Genomic DNA, 21,733 nt, shown 5'->3' on the forward strand with positions numbered 1-21,733 from the left:
TATATGTAAATTGTTTATTTTATTGATAAAACAATTTCTTAATGGATGTGAATGGGGTTCTACAAGTTGGGCACTTTTTGTCCAACATCAACAGCATACTTGCACATCCATGACAAATCCCCACACATCCACACCCACTCAGAACAGCGTTTCGTTCCTTCGTCGTGCATATCAAGCATTTTGTGGGATCCGTCAATCCATCCTCGTCTCTGAGCCTGGGAAATAAAAAAATAGTGAGAATGTTTTAAGTTAAATGCACTTCAAAGCTTGAATTCCTAAGAACAATTTAGAAGACACCGCTGATATCAAACATCATCTGAACTCCCAAATAAAGCAAATAAACAAAGTAGATTAAAGTCTTCAAATGTTAAAAGTAAAGAACAAGCCAGTCTGAGGTCTGTGAGGTAAATAAAATTATATAAAACTTAGCATGAAAAAGAAAAAAAAAAAAAGAAAATGAAGAAGAAAAAGGAAAAAGAAAAAAGAAAATAAACTTACCATCGACAGATCCCACACGTACACTTAAATTCCAGCAAAACTCTCTTCGCCCACCGACGCACACCACCTTCTTCACTTTCTCGCATCCTCAGCTCCAAAAACATCATCATCGTTTTTTGTTGAGTTTCCTCCCTTAACGCTGTACAATAAGAATTGACTTCCAAAAATTTTCTCAAATCACGATATTTATTATTTTTGAATGCCCACACCACTAAGTGGGGCAGTTGCTGTAGTTTGATAAAAGCGCAAATGGCAAAGACAATGTCTGCGAAATGAAAAACCATTGCGACTGTAGATCAGATCTGATGAAGTGGAAGTCAAATTTCATGGAAATTTATACACTTCGCAAGACAAAGAAAATCACCTTTTTGTTTTCAGAAGGGACAATCTTGAAAAAAACCTCAATCTTAAGTCACCTGCTTGGATGAAAATGAATAGAAAACATAAATTTTTTGTCTCATCTATGGTCGGTTTTCTTTTAAAAATTATCTAATTAAAGATACAACAATTAATTGGAATATACTAAATAAACATTAAATAATAATTAGTAGAAGTAAAAACTAAACACCTTCACCATGAAGCGTCTAATTAAAGTGTCATTATACGCGGTGTCAACTTTAGAAAAGAAACGTGAGATTGTTTTCAAGTTGTAATTACGTGACAAAAAGAAAGCAAAACAAATCACGAATCCACCACACATCACACTTTGATAACTCTGCAGCCGTTGTTTGGAAACTTCTAATGTCTTTTTCTTTCTTCTCGACAGTTTGTTTATCTTTGCCTTGAGTTTGAAATAGGCGGGCGGGCGGGCGGTCTACCAAAAGAATCAAAGAAAACAACTTTCTTTTCATCAAAATATATTAACACCCAATGCGTTCCAGCTGCCTCTGACGCTTGCTCATTTACGATGCAAACACCACGATTTTCCTTCTCAACTTCTGTATTCTCCACGAATTGATCGAGTGCAAAAACACCATGATAAAAATGTCTTTCAATTTTCTGGTCCAAACTCAAAAGTGCTTCTAGTTCTGTAGTGTTCATTGCATCAAAAATCCTTGAGAATGTTTCTTGCCTTGTTGATTGAAATACTATTATCGAATTCACTATATAAAATCACCGTCACAGATTTTTCAAGAGCTTTCGAGAACTCAAAAGAGATCCTCAAACTCCCAGTCTTTTGAACTTCTTGATGACTCCCGCACTGTGAAGGGGACAAATCGAAAGCGAAAAATGAATAGCCGTTTGGATAGTCACTTCTTTTAATAGCGCATCCTTCGTCACGGTATAACTTTCCAGTGATATCAAAAAGACTTCTGTATCCATCTAAAAAATCACTCTGGTCAAAGTTTAGTTTCATAGGATTTGCTGGGAGAGATTCACCGTTAACATAAACCCCAATGCTTGAAACGTTAAAGTGTTGAAAATTGTACGGGTTCTTCTTGTAGGAGCCGTTGAATGCGTTGTTCTCTACCATTCCAATGATAACTCTGTTGGGCATTTGTCCCATGATACAATTCTCCCAGTTCATACTTCCCAGTCCGATAGGAATAGAACGTGTCTTAATTGTAACCCGATTTATTGGGTATGCAATCGATTCTTTTTCAAGGGTTTGTTGTATCTCTCCAAATTTATGAGGTGTAAGCTCAATCTTTTTGATACGGAGAACTATATCGACAATTTTGAACTTATAAGTCGGTGTCTCATCATTTGTCAAAAGAGAAAATGCATCCTTCTGACGGTGAAGCGTAATTTTAATAGGTAAACCGTTGACAAGCAGTTTACCTTGATGAGCTATATCAATATGAGGGCGTCCACATATTGTAACAATTTTGCTGTTCTCTGTGTACGCGCTTCGCTCATCCAAACCTCTGTTCCCATTTGCTGTTTTTAACTCATCCAGCTTTTTTGCCTCATCCTTCGTGTATAACCCCATGCTAAGAGAAGTTTTTTTAGCCTCCTCTCCATAATTCAACAGAGTTTCCATGTAAGCACGATATGCGTATGTGTTCGTAGAGTCTGAAATGATTGAACCATTTAACATCACATCCAACTGTCGAAAAAGTGTACCAATAGTATAATTTACACTGGTAACATCATCGTCTACCCCTATGTTTGTACCATCTCCATTCAAGATTTGAACCTTAGCTCTCACGTAACTGTTCGAGAGATCCAAGAAATTCTTAGTTAGTGTTATTTTCAATGGTAAAATCGATGGGACCATTGTCTTCCAGTTTGGTGGTGGGATAAATTTCCTCAAAGGTGCTCTTTAGTATATCAGTCTGGACAACTGTTGGGCTGAACAAATCAACATCCGAGAGTCCACACTCTATGTGATGAGGATTTTCTTTATTCTTTGATTCCATCATTTCGTTTGTCTAGAATATACCGAATGAAGATTTTTTCTTTCCTTTTCCACGTCTTTGTGTTGTTGTCCTTCTTCCTTTGCTGTTCGATTGGCGAGTGACGCTTTTCCCCTTTGTGCTTGCATTTATACGTTTGGTTGGAGGTGGGGGGCGCAATCAATTGTTTAAAGTTTTCGGTAGCTCTTCTCTTTACAGAACTCTTCAAACTCTCCCCACCAATAACATCACCAAACGTTTGTAGTCCTGCCTTCACTGCGGTTTTTCCAATTTGCTTTCCAACACTTTTGAGTTTAGGTGCAGCAGCTCGCAGGAGACTTTTAAAGAGCCCCCCGATACCATACCCTCTTTGCATGATACCTCCTCTAAATGCTGGAAGACCATTACCATGTTGAAGAATAGGACGCTTGGTCATTTTCCTTTTCCGTGATATAACTTTAATAGTAGAATTTAGCTTGCTTTCTTCTGAACAGTAGCGTCGTCACCACTTTCCCAGACTCGAATGAAACTAAATCTCCAGTGTCATCCCTTAAGTCTACTTCAATAGTTTGTATCTCTGACTGACTCAGAGGCATGTAGTGCGGACGATCATAGTTGACACAGCTTAGCTGACCATAATTTGCTTGGACAGGGACCACCCTGAGAAGTGGGACTTTGAAATTCCCAGTGTGCTGGTTCTCAATTATGTTTGTATACACATAAATCGAATGATACATGCTCGTGACGGATGCAATCGATTCTGAGATGAACGACTTCGATTCCTTTTCTGTCTTGTACTCCTGTCCATGAAACCCCAGACAAAGGGCAATGTCGGACGAAGACATTTTCAAAGTACAGTGCTTTTCCAAAGTCATCTTGATACGTCTCCCGATCGAATCATAATGAAATTTGATGGGTCTCAGTCTTTTCGACTCCTTTTCATTTAACAATGTGACAATCTCCTCTGGTTTTGAATAATGTCCCGGTGGAATCGTTACTTTGACAGTACCCGGTGTCGGTTTGAATTTGTGCTCCTTAGCCAGAGGAATCATATCGTTGCGTTCGTAGTAACTGTAAAACTCCTTATCCGTAACATTGTGAACTGTCTTGACAAAAAAGTTTTTCCCCTCTCGCATGTTATACCATGTGACTGGAAATTGTATTTCTGACAATGCCACTTCGTAACGTTCTCTGTCAACCTTCAACGTGTGGGGTAATACCACCTTGTAGCTTGAGGTCTTGTTGTCTGGAAACATTTCCATCGAACTGTTGCTAGGTAGTACGATTGAAAATTGAGATTGTTCCATTTCCTATCGACTTCCACTGATTAGATCGTCCTCTTCTATGTAACTGTTGAACGTATCAGGGTATCCACTCCACTTAACAAATAGCAACGTCTTCCCGCCTTTTTGTCGTTTTTTACGGATGATCCTTTCGATACGAAAGCTCGAAGGTAAAAGAACCTTTTGAAGTTCCTCTGTGTAGAAAGTACCTTTTAACTCCTCGTTATTTTGATCCATTAACTTGTAGACAACAACACTACCCCCTGTCACGGTTACCTTAACAACAAAAATCTCCTCGCTCCAACCTTCGAGATAGCCCTTTCTAAAGGGTCCACGCTCAACACTTATCCTCACCAAGTCCCCTATGTTGAATTTGGGTTTCTTAGGTTTTCTCTTTTCGGTTTTTGTTTCACCATAAAGATTGATCCATACTTGAGGTGAATTCCCCTCGGTAACGTCTGAAGGCTTCATTTTAATTGATCTGTGGACTGTATTGTTGTATTTCCTAACCAATTCTTGCAAGACGTCAACGTAACGACGAGTGTCCTGCTTTGTGAAATATCGAAACATATGATTCTTCAATGTGCGGTTGAATCTTTCCACAACAGATGCCTTTCGCTCACTGTACGTAGTGAAAAGTTTAATGTTTCGATTTTGTAAGAGTTGCTTCACGGATTTGTTTAAAAACTCGCTCCCCTTGTCTGTTTGTAAGGTTTTCGGTTGTCTTTTTGATGTCAGCAGTATACTTTTCAGTTCCCTCTCAATGCCACTCGCAGATTTGGTGGGTAAAGGTCTGACCCATGCAAATTTCGAAAAAAACATCAATCAAAACGAGCAGATGCTTGTGACCATCATTCTGCTTTGCGAGTTTAGACAAGTCGACGAGATCTGCTTGCCAGCTTTCATCCTTGGAATATACCATCACCCTACGAGTCTTGAATTTTCTTCGAACGGGACGGTGAAGCGTGTAGGCGAGTTCTTTGCTCAGCCATTTCTTGACATCTTTGAAACTGACGTCTTTGCTGTGTTTCTTAGCTTCTCGATAAAGCGAATAGGCACTTGAGTAGGCTGAGGGGTGATCAAAGGAATAGTACAATTTCTTCAACAGTTCTCTTTGTTCAGTCTTATCTTCCATGTCTCTCGATACAATAATTACAAATGAATATATGAAAATGGGTTGCAGCTATTTTATAGCTTTACAAAGTCTATGTAAAAATGGAAGCTCTTCATTGGTCGTGCTTTTCGTCTTCTTTTTCTTCTGTCTCTTCTGACCTTGGTTTTCCATCAATTTGACTGTTCTCCACGATCAGTTTTGAGTTACAACAAACCACCATCAAACGAAATCTCCGTAACACATCACGAATACGTATTCTTAACGCTGTCATCACTCTCTGCAGGAAAAACGATGTTGATTGTATGACGCGTAGAGGGTGAATAAGTAGCTAGAGCAACGGATTTCACCTTTTAACACGTTGTGCACGAGTCGATGAAATCCAAGACTTCTTCACAGGGGGACTTTCCAGCGATGGTATCATCATATTTCGATTATTCGGTTTAAGCGGAGTTCCAGTGGTTTTCATCTTTTTCCTTGGGCTTGGGCTGGGGGTGACCTCATTCATAACGTTTGATTTGTTCTCCTCTTCACCTTTCTCAGCGTATGCTCTCATTAAGGAGAGACTCTTAGGGTTTTTAACCATCGAAAGAGGGGTCTCGATCTCAGAGAGAGCTTTCAGAAAAGTGGAAAGATGCTGTGGCTCTGAAGATTGCCTTTTCCCAGCTGATACAACATCTTTAAGCAACTTGCTAATATTAGAAGTCTGTAAGCGGATGTCATTGTACACAAGCTCTCCACTCTTTTTATCCCACCTAACACTATCGCCACCGTACTCTTCGATATGCTTCATCAACTTCTCAGCATTTCCCCTGTGGACTTTCCCCAAATCTTTCAGTATTTGATCACCTTGGTTGCTATCATTCTGTCTAACGGCTCCCATTGATGCTGATAATGATGACGATGGAACTGAGTTGCGAATCTCGACAATCTTTGGTTTGGAAAGTTGATCATAGTATGTTTTAAACTTTTTGAATTCCTTCATGAATATCCGAACCTTTTCGTCTTCTCCGACATCCTGACGGTCCCACACACTTTGGATTTTTTCGTTGGACTGGTGTAAAGCTACTTTCTCTGGTGGTTCCAACAATTTACCATTGTTAAATGTTGACAGCGTTGAAGAAGAAATTTCCCTTTTACTGTTTTTCACTAATAGTTCATACTCCTCCGGTGTGATGACAATGAACTTTTTCCCACCAACTTCGCTCATGGTGAGCGCGCAACGGTATCTATCTAAATTTCAGCAATGGCTTTGATAATCGGACCGAGAATAGAAGAAAAGATTCCGGCACCGTGTTGAATCAAAAGTTTCTTTTTACTGGCAGATTTCTTTTTAGAGTCGCAAAGGGACTTCAAGACGTTCACCTTCTTTTTGAGTTGACACTTTTGTTTGCTGTTGATGGGAATATTACCGTGAACAACGTTAGCTATGCAATCACAAATCGTGTTGACAGCTTCAGGTTTTGCCACCTTTAAGAGTTGTTTCCGTTCTGATGGTGAACACTGTTGTAAAAATTTGAGGTATGAGATATTCTTTTTCATTCGTTGAGTCATGACGATGTTAACTGCATCCTTTACGTGTGTGAAATGAAGAGTAGAGCATACCACAACATTCTTTTATAGCAATTCGTTGTTACTGTTCTTAGTACATTCAATAATCCACAGACAAGTATAGTTGATATGACGATGATTGTTAGGGGTGCTTAGGATGGAATGTAAACGTACTGTGGAGCTTCGTTGGGTAGGATGTTCGTTCTCACTCTATGTTTGTCGTTCGTTTGAGGTCGCGCATCCAGAAAGATATAGGAGAAAGGCTTTTTGGTAGCATCTTTGAAAGCCCAAAGCAAAAATTTGGAATTTCCAGGAAGAAACTGTTTTGCCAGATGGTGAAATTGCGATTGATCACGGGGCGTCTTGAAAACAACAATGTAGTCAGAATTCAAACTGATGGTCCTTTGCTTGGAGTGAAAGAGATTTTGCGTCAGGTATATGATGGAAAGATTATCATGTCTTCCACGCGTGAAGAGCTGTTCGATACGTTGATCAGAGCTCGCCTGGTTCATCAAATCATCCAAAACCAACAGATTGTTTTTCGATTTGTCGAACATTTCATCAAGGTCAGCGGGTAATCCAAATACATATTCTACAGTTGGAAAGTAGGATTTCAATTCCTCCAAAAGATCTTCTTGATGCTTGGCGAACAACCATACTATTCTATCAAACTGTTTATCGAAAACATCATTTCTGTATTTGATAAGATTTCGGGCAAAAACAGATTTCCCTGCACCTCTTGAACCACTGACGAGTAGACTGAAAGGATGCTTCAACTCTACATCCATTGTTTCAATCATAGTTTAATTTCTTAGTGGCTGTTACAACTTTTTACTGTGAACGTGTTAGCTTCAAAGGTATGTATCACAAAGTGATGACCTAAACGTCAAAGTTGACCTGATTTATAGCACCCTCAAAGATTACCTTCACTGCACTTCTGGCTGGCCCCGGGGCGTAAGCCCCGCCTAGGCGGGGCTTACGGGTGTAACTAACAAAATAAAAAAAAAAACAAAAAAAAAACCCAAGCCAATTAAAAAAACGCACGCGCACACAAGTAAAAGTAAAAAAACAACAACAACAACATACCACAAGCATGACGAAGATGAGAAGCACGAGATAAGTATTTCAGCTGCACTATTCATCACATTTGCATTTTTTCACACTTTATCATCATGTTTTGGTTTTCGAAAAAAACCCCACTACAGAAGGTGAGTGACACTACAGAAGATGAGTGACAATACCGAAAAAAAAACAAAAACATTTTGCAACAAGAAGAGAAAAACAGGCTATAAAAGGCGAGGATATAGTGACATTTTCATTTCATCTTTGAAAAAATGGGGAAGTCGAAAAAATACTTTTGTGAATTATGTTGCAGCTCTTTCAATCGAGAGTGGAGTTTAAGACGACACATAACGCGTTGTCAACTTCGTAATTCAGTTATTGGTGATGAACAGATTGAGCAAAATAATGAAAGCTCTAATGTGGATTTTGATTTTGATTTTTTATTTGATCAATCTTCGCCTCAAGTAGAAGAAGAAGTTACGTCACAGCAACAACAACAACAACATCAAGAGAATTCATCTTTGATAAATTCACAAGAACTTAACAATATACTCGAAACTGCTAGGGAAAGCGAGGCTGAATTTTCCAGAGACTTTTGTAAGATTCTTCTTTACTTACTTACTATTTTTTTTAACCCTACTCCCTTTGTTGTTATAATTTTTGCTTTTACATCTTTTTATTTTCTTCTCATTACTGAACAGTATCAAGATTCGAAGCCGCTCAAGAAAAAGAAATGATGATGACACGTTTTTCAGCAATATAATACCCAACACTGAGAGCATTGGATCAGATCATGATTTCAGTAACATTAATATTGAAGACTTATTCTTTCTGCAAAATGGTGAGTAAATATTTTGTTTTTGTTTTCATACCATATATCTCTTGAGTTATTCTTTAAGAAGAAGTTGAGACTTTATCTCTTTATCTTTCAGATTTAGACGATATCCAAACTGATGCTTTAACAGTGGATGGTCTTCCACCAACATCGACTGGTCTCCCAATGAACACTTCCGTGATCAATACTGAAGGTGAAGAGGAATTGATTTCCCCAGAAGGTAGGCAGGTATTCATATATTGCTTTCGAAAAGTGTTCTATATTTATAGTGCTCTTAGCCTACTAAAGTCCATTCGCTTTTAAACTGCACTCTTTTTTATCATAATGTAGAAACCACTCTCAAAGGAATCTAACTATGTTAGCATGGTTTCTACATAGTAACAAAAAATTATTTATTTCCTCCAACAACAGAATCGTCAACAATTGTAACCGATGATAGAATTACCGATCACATTACTAAAACAACAAAAGGTTTCTTTTGTCCTTACTGTAACAAGAAACTAAGCAGCAAAGCTAATCGCACATATCACATGCGGATATGCTCAAACAAAGATCAAACTGGTGCGGGTAATAGTAATATCAATGACGAGGACCAGACTGCAGCTATCAACGAAACTGTGTATGATGGTGATGAAGCCAACAACAACAACATCAGGTTGGTGCAGACATCCATAAACCGCATGGTAAAAATCTACCGAAGAAAGGTGCAAGCAAACAGAGGGAACATCATTCCAACAATTGCAGATCTTAGAGAATTCCTTGATGTTATTCGCTCTAATCATTCCATCAAATTCTATTTTTCCGTCAAACTGCTTTACCATCAGGCTAAGGATCCAAGCCATATCACCAACCCTCCTGTCATCCACACCTCAAATGTCTACACGTTTCTAGACGATGATACGATGATGATACCAGAACAAATAGAATCAGCACTAAAGAGAATAATAGACAAGATAGAAGCCTACGAGCGAAATGGTAGCGGATGGGTTGTTGATCAATTGCTCTCTATTGATTTAGGTAAACGTAAAGACTTTTTACATGCTCCCTATCTTACATTAACAAGTATTTCTACTTTTCAGTGTGTTGTAAAGTTAAGCTAACATAATTTCTTCTCTTTTTTCAGCTGCAGTTAAATATGATCCACTAAATGCATCATCATACATCCCCTTACCAAAATTCGTGTCATCGAAAAAACGCATGTGTAAACGTTGACAACACAGATGAAAGATGTTTTATGTGGGCCATCCTAGCTGCTCTATACTCATGTGAGAGGAATAGTCAGAGGCATACCATTATCGTAAGCATGTGAGTAAGTTGAACTTCAAGGGAATCCCCTTCCCTGTCTTGATCAAAGATGTACCCAAATTTGAAACCCAGAACAACATTTCGGTGAACGTGATTGGATATGAAGATGAGACCTTCTTCCCTCTGTTCGTGAGCAGTAACATCGAAGATGGAAAGAAACACGTCAACTTGCTGTACTTCTCCAACGGTGAAGGATCAACTCACTACGCATGGATTAAAGACTTATCTAAACTATTAACTAAGCAACTTTCAAACCACAATGGCCAAAAGTATATTTGCATGTATTGCTTGCATGGTTTTCATAAAAGCTCGGTTCAAATAGAACACACAAAGATTTGTAAAACAACATGGCGTGCAGGCTGTGTCTTATCCAAAGAACAATGGTATTGACGATGTAATTTCATTCACTAAAATCGAGCATCAACTGAAACTACCTTTCACAATCTATGCTGACTTCGAATGCTTCCTTGAGAAGATGACAGGGGAAGATGATTTTAACAAGAAAACAAAGAAGAGCAACATCCACAAACCGAGCGGATTCGCTTTACACATTGTTAGCTCAGACCCGCGATTCTATAAAGAACCGTTTGTTTACTTCGGAGAAGACGCAGCGGAAAAGTTTTTGGATAAATTGATAGAGGAAGTGGCTAGTCTTAGAAAGATCTTAGCAAGAAAGATCCCAATGGAAGAGTTGAGCAGCAGTCAGAAGAAAAAACACAAAGAAACCAAAAATTGTTACATTTGTGGTAAACCATTCCCAGAAGGATGGACCTTCGATCGAAATCAAATCAAAGTCCGCGACCATAACCATGTCACAGGTAGGACTTCTTTTTTTCCCCATGATTATTCTTCTTAGGCTGAGCTTGAAAGTAATCTTATAACCTTTGTTTTACCTTCAGGAAAATACAGGGGCCCGGCACATTCGATATGCAACCTACAGCTAAGAATAAATCCGAAAAAGATTAAAATTCCTGTCGTCTTTCATAATCTTAAAGGTTATGATAGTCACTTAATATTATCTGCAATAAAGCCAGAGCATGGAAAGACATTCTGTATCCCGCAATCAAGTGAGAAATACATTGGTAAGTTGTTTTATTTCCATTTTCTACCCCCCCCCCACCACTCTTTTTCTTTTTATCTTTCTTTTGTATCCTTAAACAATACTGTACTCTTTTTACATTAGGCTTTTCAATCGGAGACATCACATTCATCGATTCGTTCCAATTCATGCCTTCGTCAATGGCTAAGCTCGCTTCGAATCTCGCAAAAGATCAGTTCCTTCAAGTCATTCGGTATCTGAAGTCAACAACCTCAAACAAGGACGATAACAGTATGAATGTGGATGGAAACGATATCAGCGGTGACTACAGAGACCATAGGTGTTATGAAGAACCTAACCTCTCCCCTCGACAAACGAATGAAGTTGAAGAGCGCTTCATCCTTTTGACTAGAAAAGGTATATATCCTTACGAATACTTCGATGACATCACGAGATTTGATGATGAAACTGAACTTCCACCAAGAGAATCCTTCTACAGCACACTTTCAGAAGAGAATGTGAGCGAAGAAGATTACAATCATGCGAAAAATGTATGGAACAAGTTCGAGGTAAAGGCTTTTGATTTGAAATTTTGATTTTATAAATGAAGTTTCCTGTTTGTTTATGCGTAACAAATGAGAAGGTGAGATGAGATTTCTTATGACGGTGATTATATTTATTGTTAACATTTATCTAGATGGAAAGCCTGAAAGACTATCATAACTTGTACGTGTTGACGGATGTGTTGATTATGGCTGATGTCTTCGAAGCCTTCCGTAAAAACTGTTTACAACATTACCAACTAGATCCAGCTCACTATTTCACAGCTCCAGGGATGTCATGGGAAGCAGCTTTGAAAAAGACAGGTATCAGTTTGCAACTACTTACCGACCCTGACCAATATCTTTTCGTGGAGAAAGGAATCAAAGGTGGCATATCGATGATAACACAACGTTATGCGAAAGCAAATCTTGAAGATCTTCCGAACTACGACGACCCGACAATAAAAGATACACATTTGGTTTATCTCGACGCCAACAACCTTTATGGTTGGGCAATGTCCCAATCATTACCCATAGGTAAAAATGTAGTTTCACTTTTCATGTGGTTTGTTTATTTCAATTCAACTTCATTTTTCTATCTATCTTTTTGTTTTTATCTTAGGAAATTTTCAATGGTTACAGGATGACGAGATTGAACAATTCGATGTTAGCATAATTTCAGATGAGGCAGAAGATGGTTTCATCATCGAGTGTGATTTAGGTAAACGATGAATGATTTACTCATAGAATAATAGATGATGTTCTGAAAGATTGAAGTTACTAAACATAAACTATTGATGAATTTTTTTATTTTCATCGTATCATCATACTATTTCAGATTATCCTGCTATCTTACACGATGCACACTCTGAATATCCACTGGCGCCAGAACGAATGGAAGTTGCAGAAGACATGCTTTCACCTAAACAAAAAGAAATTCTAAGAAAAGAGAACACCGAATTCAAAAGTTATCCTAAACTCGTACCAAATCTTTTCGATAAAAGAAAGTATGTTCTCCACTACCGTAACCTCAAGTGCTATCTATCATTGGGTATGAAATTGAAATCGGTAAGAAATATTTTTAAAAAGCTATTTAGTATGAATGTATGCGTGTAGTTGTGGTATTGATGGTGATTGAATAGCGTATATAACCATATTATTATTATTATATATTTTTCAGATTTCCAGAATCCTCACATTCAAGCAATCCAAGTGGTTGAAGCCATACATCGAGTACAATACCATTCAAAGAAGTCGATCGACCAATGATTTTGAGAAAGACTTCTTTAAGTTAATGAATAACTCAATGTTTGGGAAGACCATGGAAAATATGAGAAAAAGACGGAAAGTCAATCTGGTTACAGGTACTTTTAATTTTCATGATTTCTGATTATTATTTATTCTTATTATTTTTACTTGGTACTTATCATTGTTTTACTCTCTCTTTCTCTCTTTCAGCACCGAACTCGTTGAGAAGATTTGTAGCTCAACCATCATTTAAAAAGCTGCACATTTTCCATGAAAACTTAGTGGGTGTGGAACGGATCCAGCAAAATATTGTATTGAACAAACCAATATACATTGGATTCACAGTGTTAGATCTAAGCAAGATCCTCATGTATGATTTTCATTATAAGTACATAAAGCAACGTTTTCCAGAAAGAAAAATCTCGATTATTGTTCACTGATACGGATAGTTTGTGCTACGCGATCCGAGATCAAAATATGTACCAAGTGTTTTCTGACGATCGTGACCTCTTCGATTTCAGTAATTATCCTGACTCACATATGTGTTATGATCTTACGAACAAGAAGGTCATTGGCAAGTTTAAAGATGAGTTAGGAGGTGACAACTTGAGGGAGTTCATCGGTCTCAAGGCAAAAATGTACTCGATGTACTATCATACATATGACAAGAAGCAGAAAAAAGTCATCCCTATCGAATCAAAGAAGGCAAAAGGTGTTAAAAAGATCACTTTGAAAAATAGAGTGACACACGATGATTACAAATCTACATTGATGGATATGTCAACCGTATCCACAACATTTAATTCGATCCGAAGTTTCAAGCACGTTCTCTATACCATCGAACAAAATAAAAAAAAAGTCTATCACCGTTCGATGACAAGCGCTACATTTTAGATGATGGTATTCATACTCTAGCCCATGGACACTACTCATTGAGGAATTAATCCGAACATATTTTTATTGATCTTTTGTACTTTTTATATTCATTTTATTCATCATTTTTAAATAGATGTAAATATAAATTTAAGAATCTAAAAAGTTTACAATCCTACTCTTTAAACCTTTAACCCAATAATCATCTACTAAAAGTTCAGATTTACTAAATATGACTTCGCCATTCATGTTCATAGCTTTGTTACAATTTCTATTTGCTTCCTCTTCGTCTACATGTTTAAGGAGATTCGAGAATGCGTCTTCAACGAATCGTTCTGCTTCAGTTGTAAGACAGTAATGGTGAATTTGACTTGGATAACCTTCTAAACACCCTTCGCACATCTCCCTTCGCACGTTGAAAACTTTTTCACGAATTAATAGAAAATATACACTTTGCATTTCTTCTTTGTATCTCTTTCGATTGTATTCAGTCAAACGTTTCGAAACATTATCGATTAAAACTTCTGCTTTGCCAGGTGTTAGTATGATAAAGGAGTTTGATTGCTGTCCAATGAATTTTTGTTCGATTATGATGAACTCGTCTCCATCTTGATCGAAGTAGGTTTCAACACCGAAACTGAGACTACGATTATCCTTCCATTTTGAAATTCTAGTCTCAAAGCATTTCTTCTTTTTCGGAGCAGCTGGACAGCGGTTTAGCACTTCATTTCTTTTTTGAATCGGCGTTGATGCTTCCATTGCTTACTTGATTAATGTAATGAGAGTGCGAAGAAAATGAAACCCAAAGCGTAAAGAAAACCACGAGATGTGAACCAAGTATTCCAGAGCTTAGAACAAATTCGAATGAAGCTCATTCTCTCCTTACTCAAATAACAATAATAATAACATGTTAATATAAACATTGCTATATATATCAAACCTTTCACATGGTGTTATTGTAAAAATGTACTCACTTTCTGTAGTGTCACTCACTTTCTGTAGTGTCACTCACTTTCTGTAGTGTCACTCACTTTCTGTAGTGTCACTCACTTTCGGCATTGCTGGAGGTGTTAAAAATGTGCCAGCTCTCTCCATATCTTACTACTTAGGAGAGCACAATTTTGTTACGAAGTAATTATCTTTTAATGTTATGAATAGATAATCGCTTTGTCATAAAAATCTACTCTCCTACACAAATTTTCCGATACCCCTGAAAATGCTAATGCTCTCACCTGTAAATAATCACCCTGTCGTACGAGCGTTGCCCAATGGCGAGATTCATAACCAACTGACACAGATACTGGTGGATTAACATCATCAGAAGGATAAACATAACCAAAGAAATCATGAGTCCATCCTTTACCACCACCGTCAGTTTTGTTGCGGTTTAAACCGTATTTCCAACCACCTGAAGAAAAAAATTGGTTGGTACGAATTATCCTGGAGGCACTATATTTTTCCATATAATTAAGATGACTTTCCTCCCGAAATTGAGGGGTAAATATTCGGATATTTATCTTGTTTACAACTGAAAGTGATTAGATTTTATGATTTGTGGTCATTCAAAAGATAAAAAAAGGCACCCCTTAAAAGAAGCACACTCACACCCGGGCGGAGCATTTAGGCGAAATTGGGTACAGGGGCGTGGCCGCTGGTTAGAGTCCCTTTTTTAGGCTTTTGGGATATCTGACAGGATCCAAAATTTGCAACTCCAGTAGCACGACCCACACGTCGTCAAGGTCAGTGCCCTCCACTTGGGTACCCACAGCCTTCATTTGCATTTGCACTGAATAAAGTGTTACTATTTATTCATTTTCAGCCTTATTGATTGATGCCTCAAGGCTTACACTAAATCAATTATCTTTATACCTATACCTTCACTCTACAATCATGGTCGAAATCTATTGAGAATTAAGCTTATTTCCTCGTTTTTCGAAATTTGGAGTTCGGGCGAGAAAGTCGATTTTGGGTCATCTCTCAAATTTAATTGGATATTTCAATTTGGCTCGGGTTTATAGACCTCCAGGCTATATTATGAGCCTTACATTAGACCATTTTTGAACATTTGGATCCTCAGATCCTCTTAAGTCTAGTTAAAACTCATAGTTAAAACTCTACCCTTCCAACCTACTTTAGAGCACAAACAAATCGGCAATTACAAATCGATTGTGGTTTCAAAACATCCCGGTGGATTTCCCTCAAATATTACGACCATGATTGTAGCATCAGATCATTATCAATTTTATACCTGTACTCTCGCTTACCGTGCGAACAATCAGCATGTCCAATAGCCACTGGTATAGTTCCAGGTTTTTGATGTGTGAACATGTAAAAGACAAATTCGTGAGACCATCCACTTGTACCAGCATTCGTACCCTGGATAAGGGTGAAGGATTTGAAAAAATAGAAATTTGTTAACACGACACGATGAGATTTTGATTTAGGTGGAAATGGAATATTTCAACTTGTAGCTGAAAATGATTGGCAAATTGTGGTAAATGGTTAGAAAATTCCCAAACAAAAATACAGTTAACTTGCGCTAATTCAAAGAACGAGAGTCTAATTTGTTCGAATTACAGAAAGAGAATTCATTACCCGGGAATTAGTTCATATTTTAGGAACATTTTAAAATTAGAATTAGCAAGAGTAAACTTTATAAACAAAAAATCTAGAGAAACAAACCTGTGAAACACGACTTCGATGTGAAGAACCACTACCCACAGAACCAACAGCTACAGGGAACGTATCCGGCCCTTGTTCAGTTGGTGCACGGAATGTGAAGAGATGTTTCCAATGATCTTGTCTGCAAATAACACCTGATTGTGAAAATAGTAAGTCAGTTAGTGAGTTTTTCTACTGAAGTCGAGGTAGAAGTCTCCCTTCCTACTCTTCTCGGTTCTTTTATATGACCCGAGTTGAGTCCACAACTTTGTGCAACCAGAGGAATGTAAAGAGATGGAAAAACAGCTTCTTGAAAACAATGGAAAAACGGCTCGTCATATACCAGGTTTCTTGCCCTTAAGGGAGTTTAAGTCGAGTAAATAGGTTTTTTTTGTTGTCGCTATAAAAAATCTGCATAATTAGCGTGTTGTGACAAAATTCTTTTGTTTCAAGCCTGATTATGCGCAAACTTTTAGGGCTTATATTTTGGGTACACCTCTCCTATACGAAAAGGTACCTATATCTTCTTGCTCAGAATTTCCTAGCGATTCTACTGAGATATAACCGCATCATGACCGCACCATAATATGGAAAGTTAGAGCTCGAGGAAATTATAGCTTCATCTTGATTTTACTCGACTTCTGACAGTTTTACAAGAACCAATATCATTGCGTTAAGAATTTCTTTTGCTATACATTGGTAAAAATATTGCTCCTTATTCTTAAAAATCGAACTAGTAATCGGCAAAAAAGGAAAAACAAATTTTCATTTTTATCGTCAAATCATGTAGAAACCGTCCGATTTGTATGGCGAGCCGTCTTTTCTGGACTTTCATTTAATGACCTAATCAACGTTTTTACAATAGAATTTTCAATAGAAGTGATCGTTGAACTTTGAGTAATCAGAAAAGCTGTTTTTCCATCTCTTTACATTCCTCTGGTGCAACGAAGCAGCACTTTGGCTTGCAGAGTGAAAATTATTTTACCCCTGATAATATAGTCTCCATAACTCAAAAATCACCTTGACCGTTAATAAATACGTATGTTTTGCTTTTTGTCAAACAAGGGGAAATTTTCTCCATAACTTGAGCACCTCACACCGGACCTTGCCTTTGAAGCTATTAGCCTATTTCGTCTTGCATCTGTTAAAAACCATTTTTATTCGATTTAAAGATGTAAAAAGTCATAAATTTGTGTGAAATACCTTTCTTGACTTTATATGTCCAGTCGCTATCATCGTAACCGACAGCAATTGGAATTAGTGCGTCCGGATTTGAAGTGGGAACATAGAAAACAAAATCATGAGTCCAGCCTTTGTCTCCTGCATATGTGGAATTCTCTGATAATCTGTGTTGTTAGAAAAAGGTTGATTTCAGTAAATAGTAAGTAAGTCTGCGACCGCAGTCAGAGGCGACCCAAAGGCTCTTCTTTCGGTAACTATCTACACGAAGATAGGGGAGGGCGCCAATCTTTCTCCCTGGATTTTTCCACTTGCCCTTGGTCCTTCTCTTAATTGCTGAGCATCAAGCATATAGGCATCAAGTACCATTTTGAGAATCTTTGATATGACCCGGCTGGGGGTTGAACCAGCAACTTTGGAAACCGTAGCCGGATGCTTTACCACTAAACTGATTTCAATAAACGATGAGTAAGTAGAGTAAAAGAAACATGCTGGCAGAATATGTATGTATCCACTTTAATAACAAGATTTAAAATTGACGCTAGCTCTAATTCGAAGTTCTAATAATCAATACGCTTTTCCCTTGAAAACCGAATTAGATAGTGTCAACTGTATATTCAAAAGAAACATGATTATATTGTTATATTTTGCAATGTAACAATATCTCAAAATTTTATAATAATTCACAATAATTTTCTTTTGGATCATTCATTCAAAAACAATTTAAAAGTGATTTTAATCTCACACCTAGAGCTTTTTCCGTTTCCTACCCGGGAGGGGAGTACTTAGGCAAAAATGGGTGCTGGGTATGTGCAGACGGTACGGGTTTTTCACCTTTCAAAGTCTCTCTAAGGGTCTGAAAAATCGAAGAGTTTTGAATTAGTCTCTTTAAGGGTCGGAGAATTCACGATTTTTAGGATTTTTTTTTTGATTTCGAGAGAAAAAATTATAAAAAAGTCTCTCTAAGGGTAGGACTTTTTTCAAAAATGGAAGAAAATTTTTCAAAAAAATCTCTGTAAGGGTAAAATTTTCAGCAAAAATCAGTCTCTCTAAAGGTCGGTTTTCAGAGGTCCCATCCACACATACCCCTCATCCACCAAGCCTATTACCCCCCCCCCGGATTTCATATTACCTGTATTTCCAGCCACCTGCTGTTTCATCGGCCGCGTGACCGATCGCGATAGGGATTGTCCCTGGCGTTGGCTGCATGTAAGCGTAAAAGACAAAATCGTGCATCCAGCCAGGTCCATTGGCGTTTCCACCCTGTAACACATGATTATCATATTACTGGGTATTCCAGAATAAAAATTGTACCACCTATGTTGAGGTTTTTTTTCGTAAAACTGCCCCGCCGGATTATTTTTTCAATTTTTCAGGACCCCCTTGGATTTTTGTTCTCATTTTTTGGACCACCCTGGATTTTCGACCTCGTTTCACTACACTGGATTTTCCAACTCATTTTACTGACCACCCTGGATTTTTTACACTCGAAAAACTAGACCCCCTGAATTTTTTTATTTCACTTTCCAGACTGCCACTCCTCCTCAACATAGGGACATAAACTATTTCTGGAATAGCCAATTCCTTTACACACTAGATAGATTAACTGCCTTTGATGGATTTCCCATGTCAGTCTACCAGACTAAATAGGGTTGAGATGAAAACAGTCCACTTACTTTCAATAGACTGTGTTTCCAATTCCACGCATTTGGTCCTCCACACGTTCCTACAGCAACCGGTTCCATCCCTGGCAACGGTTGATCACTAGGAAATTTGAAAGGATTAATCATTAATCATAAAGCTCTGTCTCAGTAACCCTTTCCGGACGATAAAAATGCACTTTTTGAAAAAAAAATCAAAATATTTCGCAAGACATCTCGCGCTCGTTAGTGGGTACTTCCCCTCAAATAAACCTATTTTACTCAAAATTTCCTGCTCTTTCTAATCTTAGCTGAACGAGTTCCATGTAAGGTTTAGTTCTCGAGATATTCTCGTTTGAAGTATGGTCTTTAGTATGAGTCACACGTCCGGAAAGGTTTAAACATGTAAAACATTCTAGTCAGTGGGGTGGAAAGGTTGATGGACTTGACTCTGAAAGGTTTAGTGGTGCCTTATTTTAGTTTGACGATCTTCTTACACAGCTGTAATATGTTTAATATTCATGTTTATCCTTTTAGTGATGGTTTTCCCTTTCCCTTCTTTTATTCAATAGCTTAGAATCCCTGGCGATATCACTCAATAGAGCGAGTTTATGTATTCGAGATAAATCCAGGGCGACGGTATAAAGCAAAGCTGACATGGGGCCAAAATCGCCGTCCACTTTGCTCGACGACGGTAAAAACACCAAGGTACCGTCGTCTGTTTAGGTGAGCAAAGGCGATATAGAGCCGTAAATCAACCATCGACTTTGTTTTGTATCGATTTCACTTACCGTCGGTCGGTAGTGCCTTGCGGGGGGAGGAGCTTATTTTTTTCTGTGTTCCTTTTGTAAGTAGTATATGTTCGTAAGTGTAATGTAGTTTCTCAAATCATATATAAAAAAGTTGATGGGGAATGTCTTGTTTTGATACATGGGGATCAAAGCTCAGCATTTATAACGGCCTTTTTAAGATTCCAGTTCAATTCCCATCCCAGCTGGCAAACAACGTTATTTTATCGTTTATCTAACGTTCACAACGTCCATATAACGTTAGATGAACGTTAAAACAACGTTGTGTGCCAGCTGGGATTGTGGATTAGAGGTCAGTATAGTTTCCCTTCCCAGCTGGCACACAACGTTGTTTCAACGTTCATCTAACGTTATATGGACGTTGTGAACGTTAGATAAACGTTGAAACAATGTTGTGTGCCAGCTGGGTTATTGAGGGTTCCAGGTTGTCTTTGATACAAAGGTGTAATGAGGTAGAACTATGTTTGAGTAAAGTTTACTTGTAATTAGGTACAGCTTCAGGGGTCACCCCAAAATAAATGATCTACTTAAATGCGGCCCTTAAGGGAAAAAAGGCCCTTTTCCAAAATGCAGTATCTTATCGGGGAAAACTTCGTCGGGGAAAAGTGACAAAATTTTGGCAAAGTGACGAACATTTTTCCCCGACGAAGATTTTCCCCGGCCTTAATGCGTTTACCAACTACCAGCAAGTGACAAAAATTTTCCCCGACGAAAATTTTCCCCGACGAAGTTTTCCCCGATAAGGTATAAGGGTCGATAGGACTGACGGTGTACGGTTAAGGTGTAAAAACGAGAAAAACGGAAGTCTTCTGTGTAAGATTCAAGATAACCTGAGCTAAAGATTGCACCATATCTACGATCTTTCATTTTTAAGAATCCTTATCTTTTTCCGTACACACGATTGTATTTCAAATGGATAAGTGTATTAAATTTTTACTTGGTACTGCTATATCTGATCGCGAGTTGTGGAGATAGGGTTATTATTTGTTTTCGACCTATAGGTCCGAACGGACCTAGATTGAAGGTTGATAATGATGATACGAACAGACTACATGTTCGAACATAAGGCTTTGATGACCCAAATATTTATAAGTTACTAGTAAAGGATATGGGCACTCGAAATATGCAATTTTTAAATAAATTGTACAATAATACCCGCAGAATGGCGAAAGTAAGAACATTTTTAGGCTCAAAACGCAAAGGTTAAGAACATCTGAAAATCTTTCAGAATTTTGGGCGTTCTTGTAAAAAATTACTGTAATTTAGAAGATCTTAATACCTTGCATAGAATGTGCACGTGTGTTCGCATCGTAAGCATTCTGAAGAGTGTTTGCCACGCCCAACACGGATGGCCCAGTTATCCAAATGTCCAACACAAATTGGAATGTACATCGCTGAATTTGCTCACAGATATCTTTAAAATAGAAATGGTAGAAATTAGTCACACCATAATCTAAGAAAGCCGCAGCTGCTTTCTTGCACTATGGTCACACCTCACAAAAATTTATCACTGTACCAATAGGCACACAACGTTTTTTCAACGTTTATCTAACGTTCACAACATCCATATAACGTTAGACGAACGTTGAAGTAACGTTATGTGCCAGTTGGGTGTACATTTTGAAAATCTTGCATCTTTGGTGTTGATTGCATTAATAAAATTGAAGTTATCGCTGTTTTTCAATAATGACGTCATTTGAATCTTACTTATGACCTGTTTTTTCGATGTATTTTATAACGTCAAAATCAGTTTTTGGC

At 37.9% G+C, this 21,733-nt stretch overlaps 4 protein-coding genes across 4 annotated transcripts; 1 reads left to right on the top strand and 3 right to left on the bottom strand.

The window, feature by feature from the left end:
- Nucleotides 1-1,543: 1,543 nt before the first annotated feature.
- On the bottom strand, nt 1,544-2,719 carry LOC136803557 (uncharacterized protein F54H12.2-like). Its single transcript, XM_067060295.1, has one exon. The coding sequence runs from the start codon at nt 2,717-2,719 to the stop codon at nt 1,544-1,546; it is 1,176 nt and encodes a 391-aa protein (XP_066916396.1).
- A 1,428-nt stretch (nt 2,720-4,147) lies between these two features.
- Nucleotides 4,148-5,255, bottom strand: LOC136803558 (uncharacterized). Its single transcript, XM_067060296.1, has 2 exons — nt 5,040-5,255; nt 4,148-4,666 (listed from the first exon to the last, which is right to left on the bottom strand). The coding sequence occupies exons 1-2, from the start codon at nt 5,253-5,255 to the stop codon at nt 4,148-4,150; spliced, it is 735 nt and encodes a 244-aa protein (XP_066916397.1).
- A 5,076-nt stretch (nt 5,256-10,331) lies between these two features.
- LOC136803559 (uncharacterized) lies at nt 10,332-13,253 on the top strand. The gene is made up of 8 exons (XM_067060297.1): nt 10,332-10,802; nt 10,884-11,066; nt 11,168-11,592; nt 11,721-11,889; nt 12,188-12,286; nt 12,404-12,633; nt 12,746-12,929; nt 13,024-13,253. The coding sequence occupies exons 1-8, from the start codon at nt 10,460-10,462 to the stop codon at nt 13,251-13,253; spliced, it is 1,863 nt and encodes a 620-aa protein (XP_066916398.1). The 5' UTR covers nt 10,332-10,459.
- Nucleotides 13,254-14,456: 1,203 nt separating this feature from the next.
- On the bottom strand, nt 14,457-21,389 carry LOC136803561 (uncharacterized). The gene is made up of 8 exons (XM_067060298.1): nt 21,255-21,389; nt 19,203-19,290; nt 18,659-18,789; nt 17,551-17,693; nt 16,369-16,502; nt 15,951-16,062; nt 14,919-15,094; nt 14,457-14,534 (listed from the first exon to the last, which is right to left on the bottom strand). The coding sequence occupies exons 1-8, from the start codon at nt 21,365-21,367 to the stop codon at nt 14,457-14,459; spliced, it is 975 nt and encodes a 324-aa protein (XP_066916399.1). The 5' UTR covers nt 21,368-21,389.
- Nucleotides 21,390-21,733: the final 344 nt, after the last annotated feature.

This window comes from Clytia hemisphaerica, unplaced genomic scaffold (assembly GCF_902728285.1).
Source record: "Clytia hemisphaerica strain Z4C2 unplaced genomic scaffold, Clytia hemisphaerica genome assembly, whole genome shotgun sequence".
Lineage (NCBI taxonomy): Eukaryota > Metazoa > Cnidaria > Hydrozoa > Leptothecata > Clytiidae > Clytia > Clytia hemisphaerica.

Coding starts and splice junctions, on each gene's coding strand:
- LOC136803557 (XM_067060295.1), bottom strand. CDS start 2,719: ATGGTCCCATCGATTTTACCATTGAAAATAACACTAACTAAGAATTTC.
- LOC136803558 (XM_067060296.1), bottom strand. CDS start 5,255: ATGGAAGATAAGACTGAACAAAGAGAACTGTTGAAGAAATTGTACTAT. Junction 4,667..5,039: donor TCAAGACTCGTAGGGTGATG/GTATATTCCAAG, acceptor TTCACAAAGCAG/GACACTCGTCGTTACGTTGA.
- LOC136803559 (XM_067060297.1), top strand. CDS start 10,460: ATGACAGGGGAAGATGATTTTAACAAGAAAACAAAGAAGAGCAACATC. Junction 11,593..11,720: donor ATGTATGGAACAAGTTCGAG/GTAAAGGCTTTT, acceptor ACATTTATCTAG/ATGGAAAGCCTGAAAGACTA. Junction 11,890..12,187: donor AGCAGCTTTGAAAAAGACAG/GTATCAGTTTGC, acceptor TTTTTATCTTAG/GAAATTTTCAATGGTTACAG.
- LOC136803561 (XM_067060298.1), bottom strand. CDS start 21,367: ATGTACATTCCAATTTGTGTTGGACATTTGGATAACTGGGCCATCCGT. Junction 16,503..17,550: donor GACATATAAAGTCAAGAAAG/GTATTTCACACA, acceptor TTTCACAATCAG/GTGTTATTTGCAGACAAGAT. Junction 16,063..16,368: donor ATCGAAGTCGTGTTTCACAG/GTTTGTTTCTCT, acceptor ACCCTTATCCAG/GGTACGAATGCTGGTACAAG.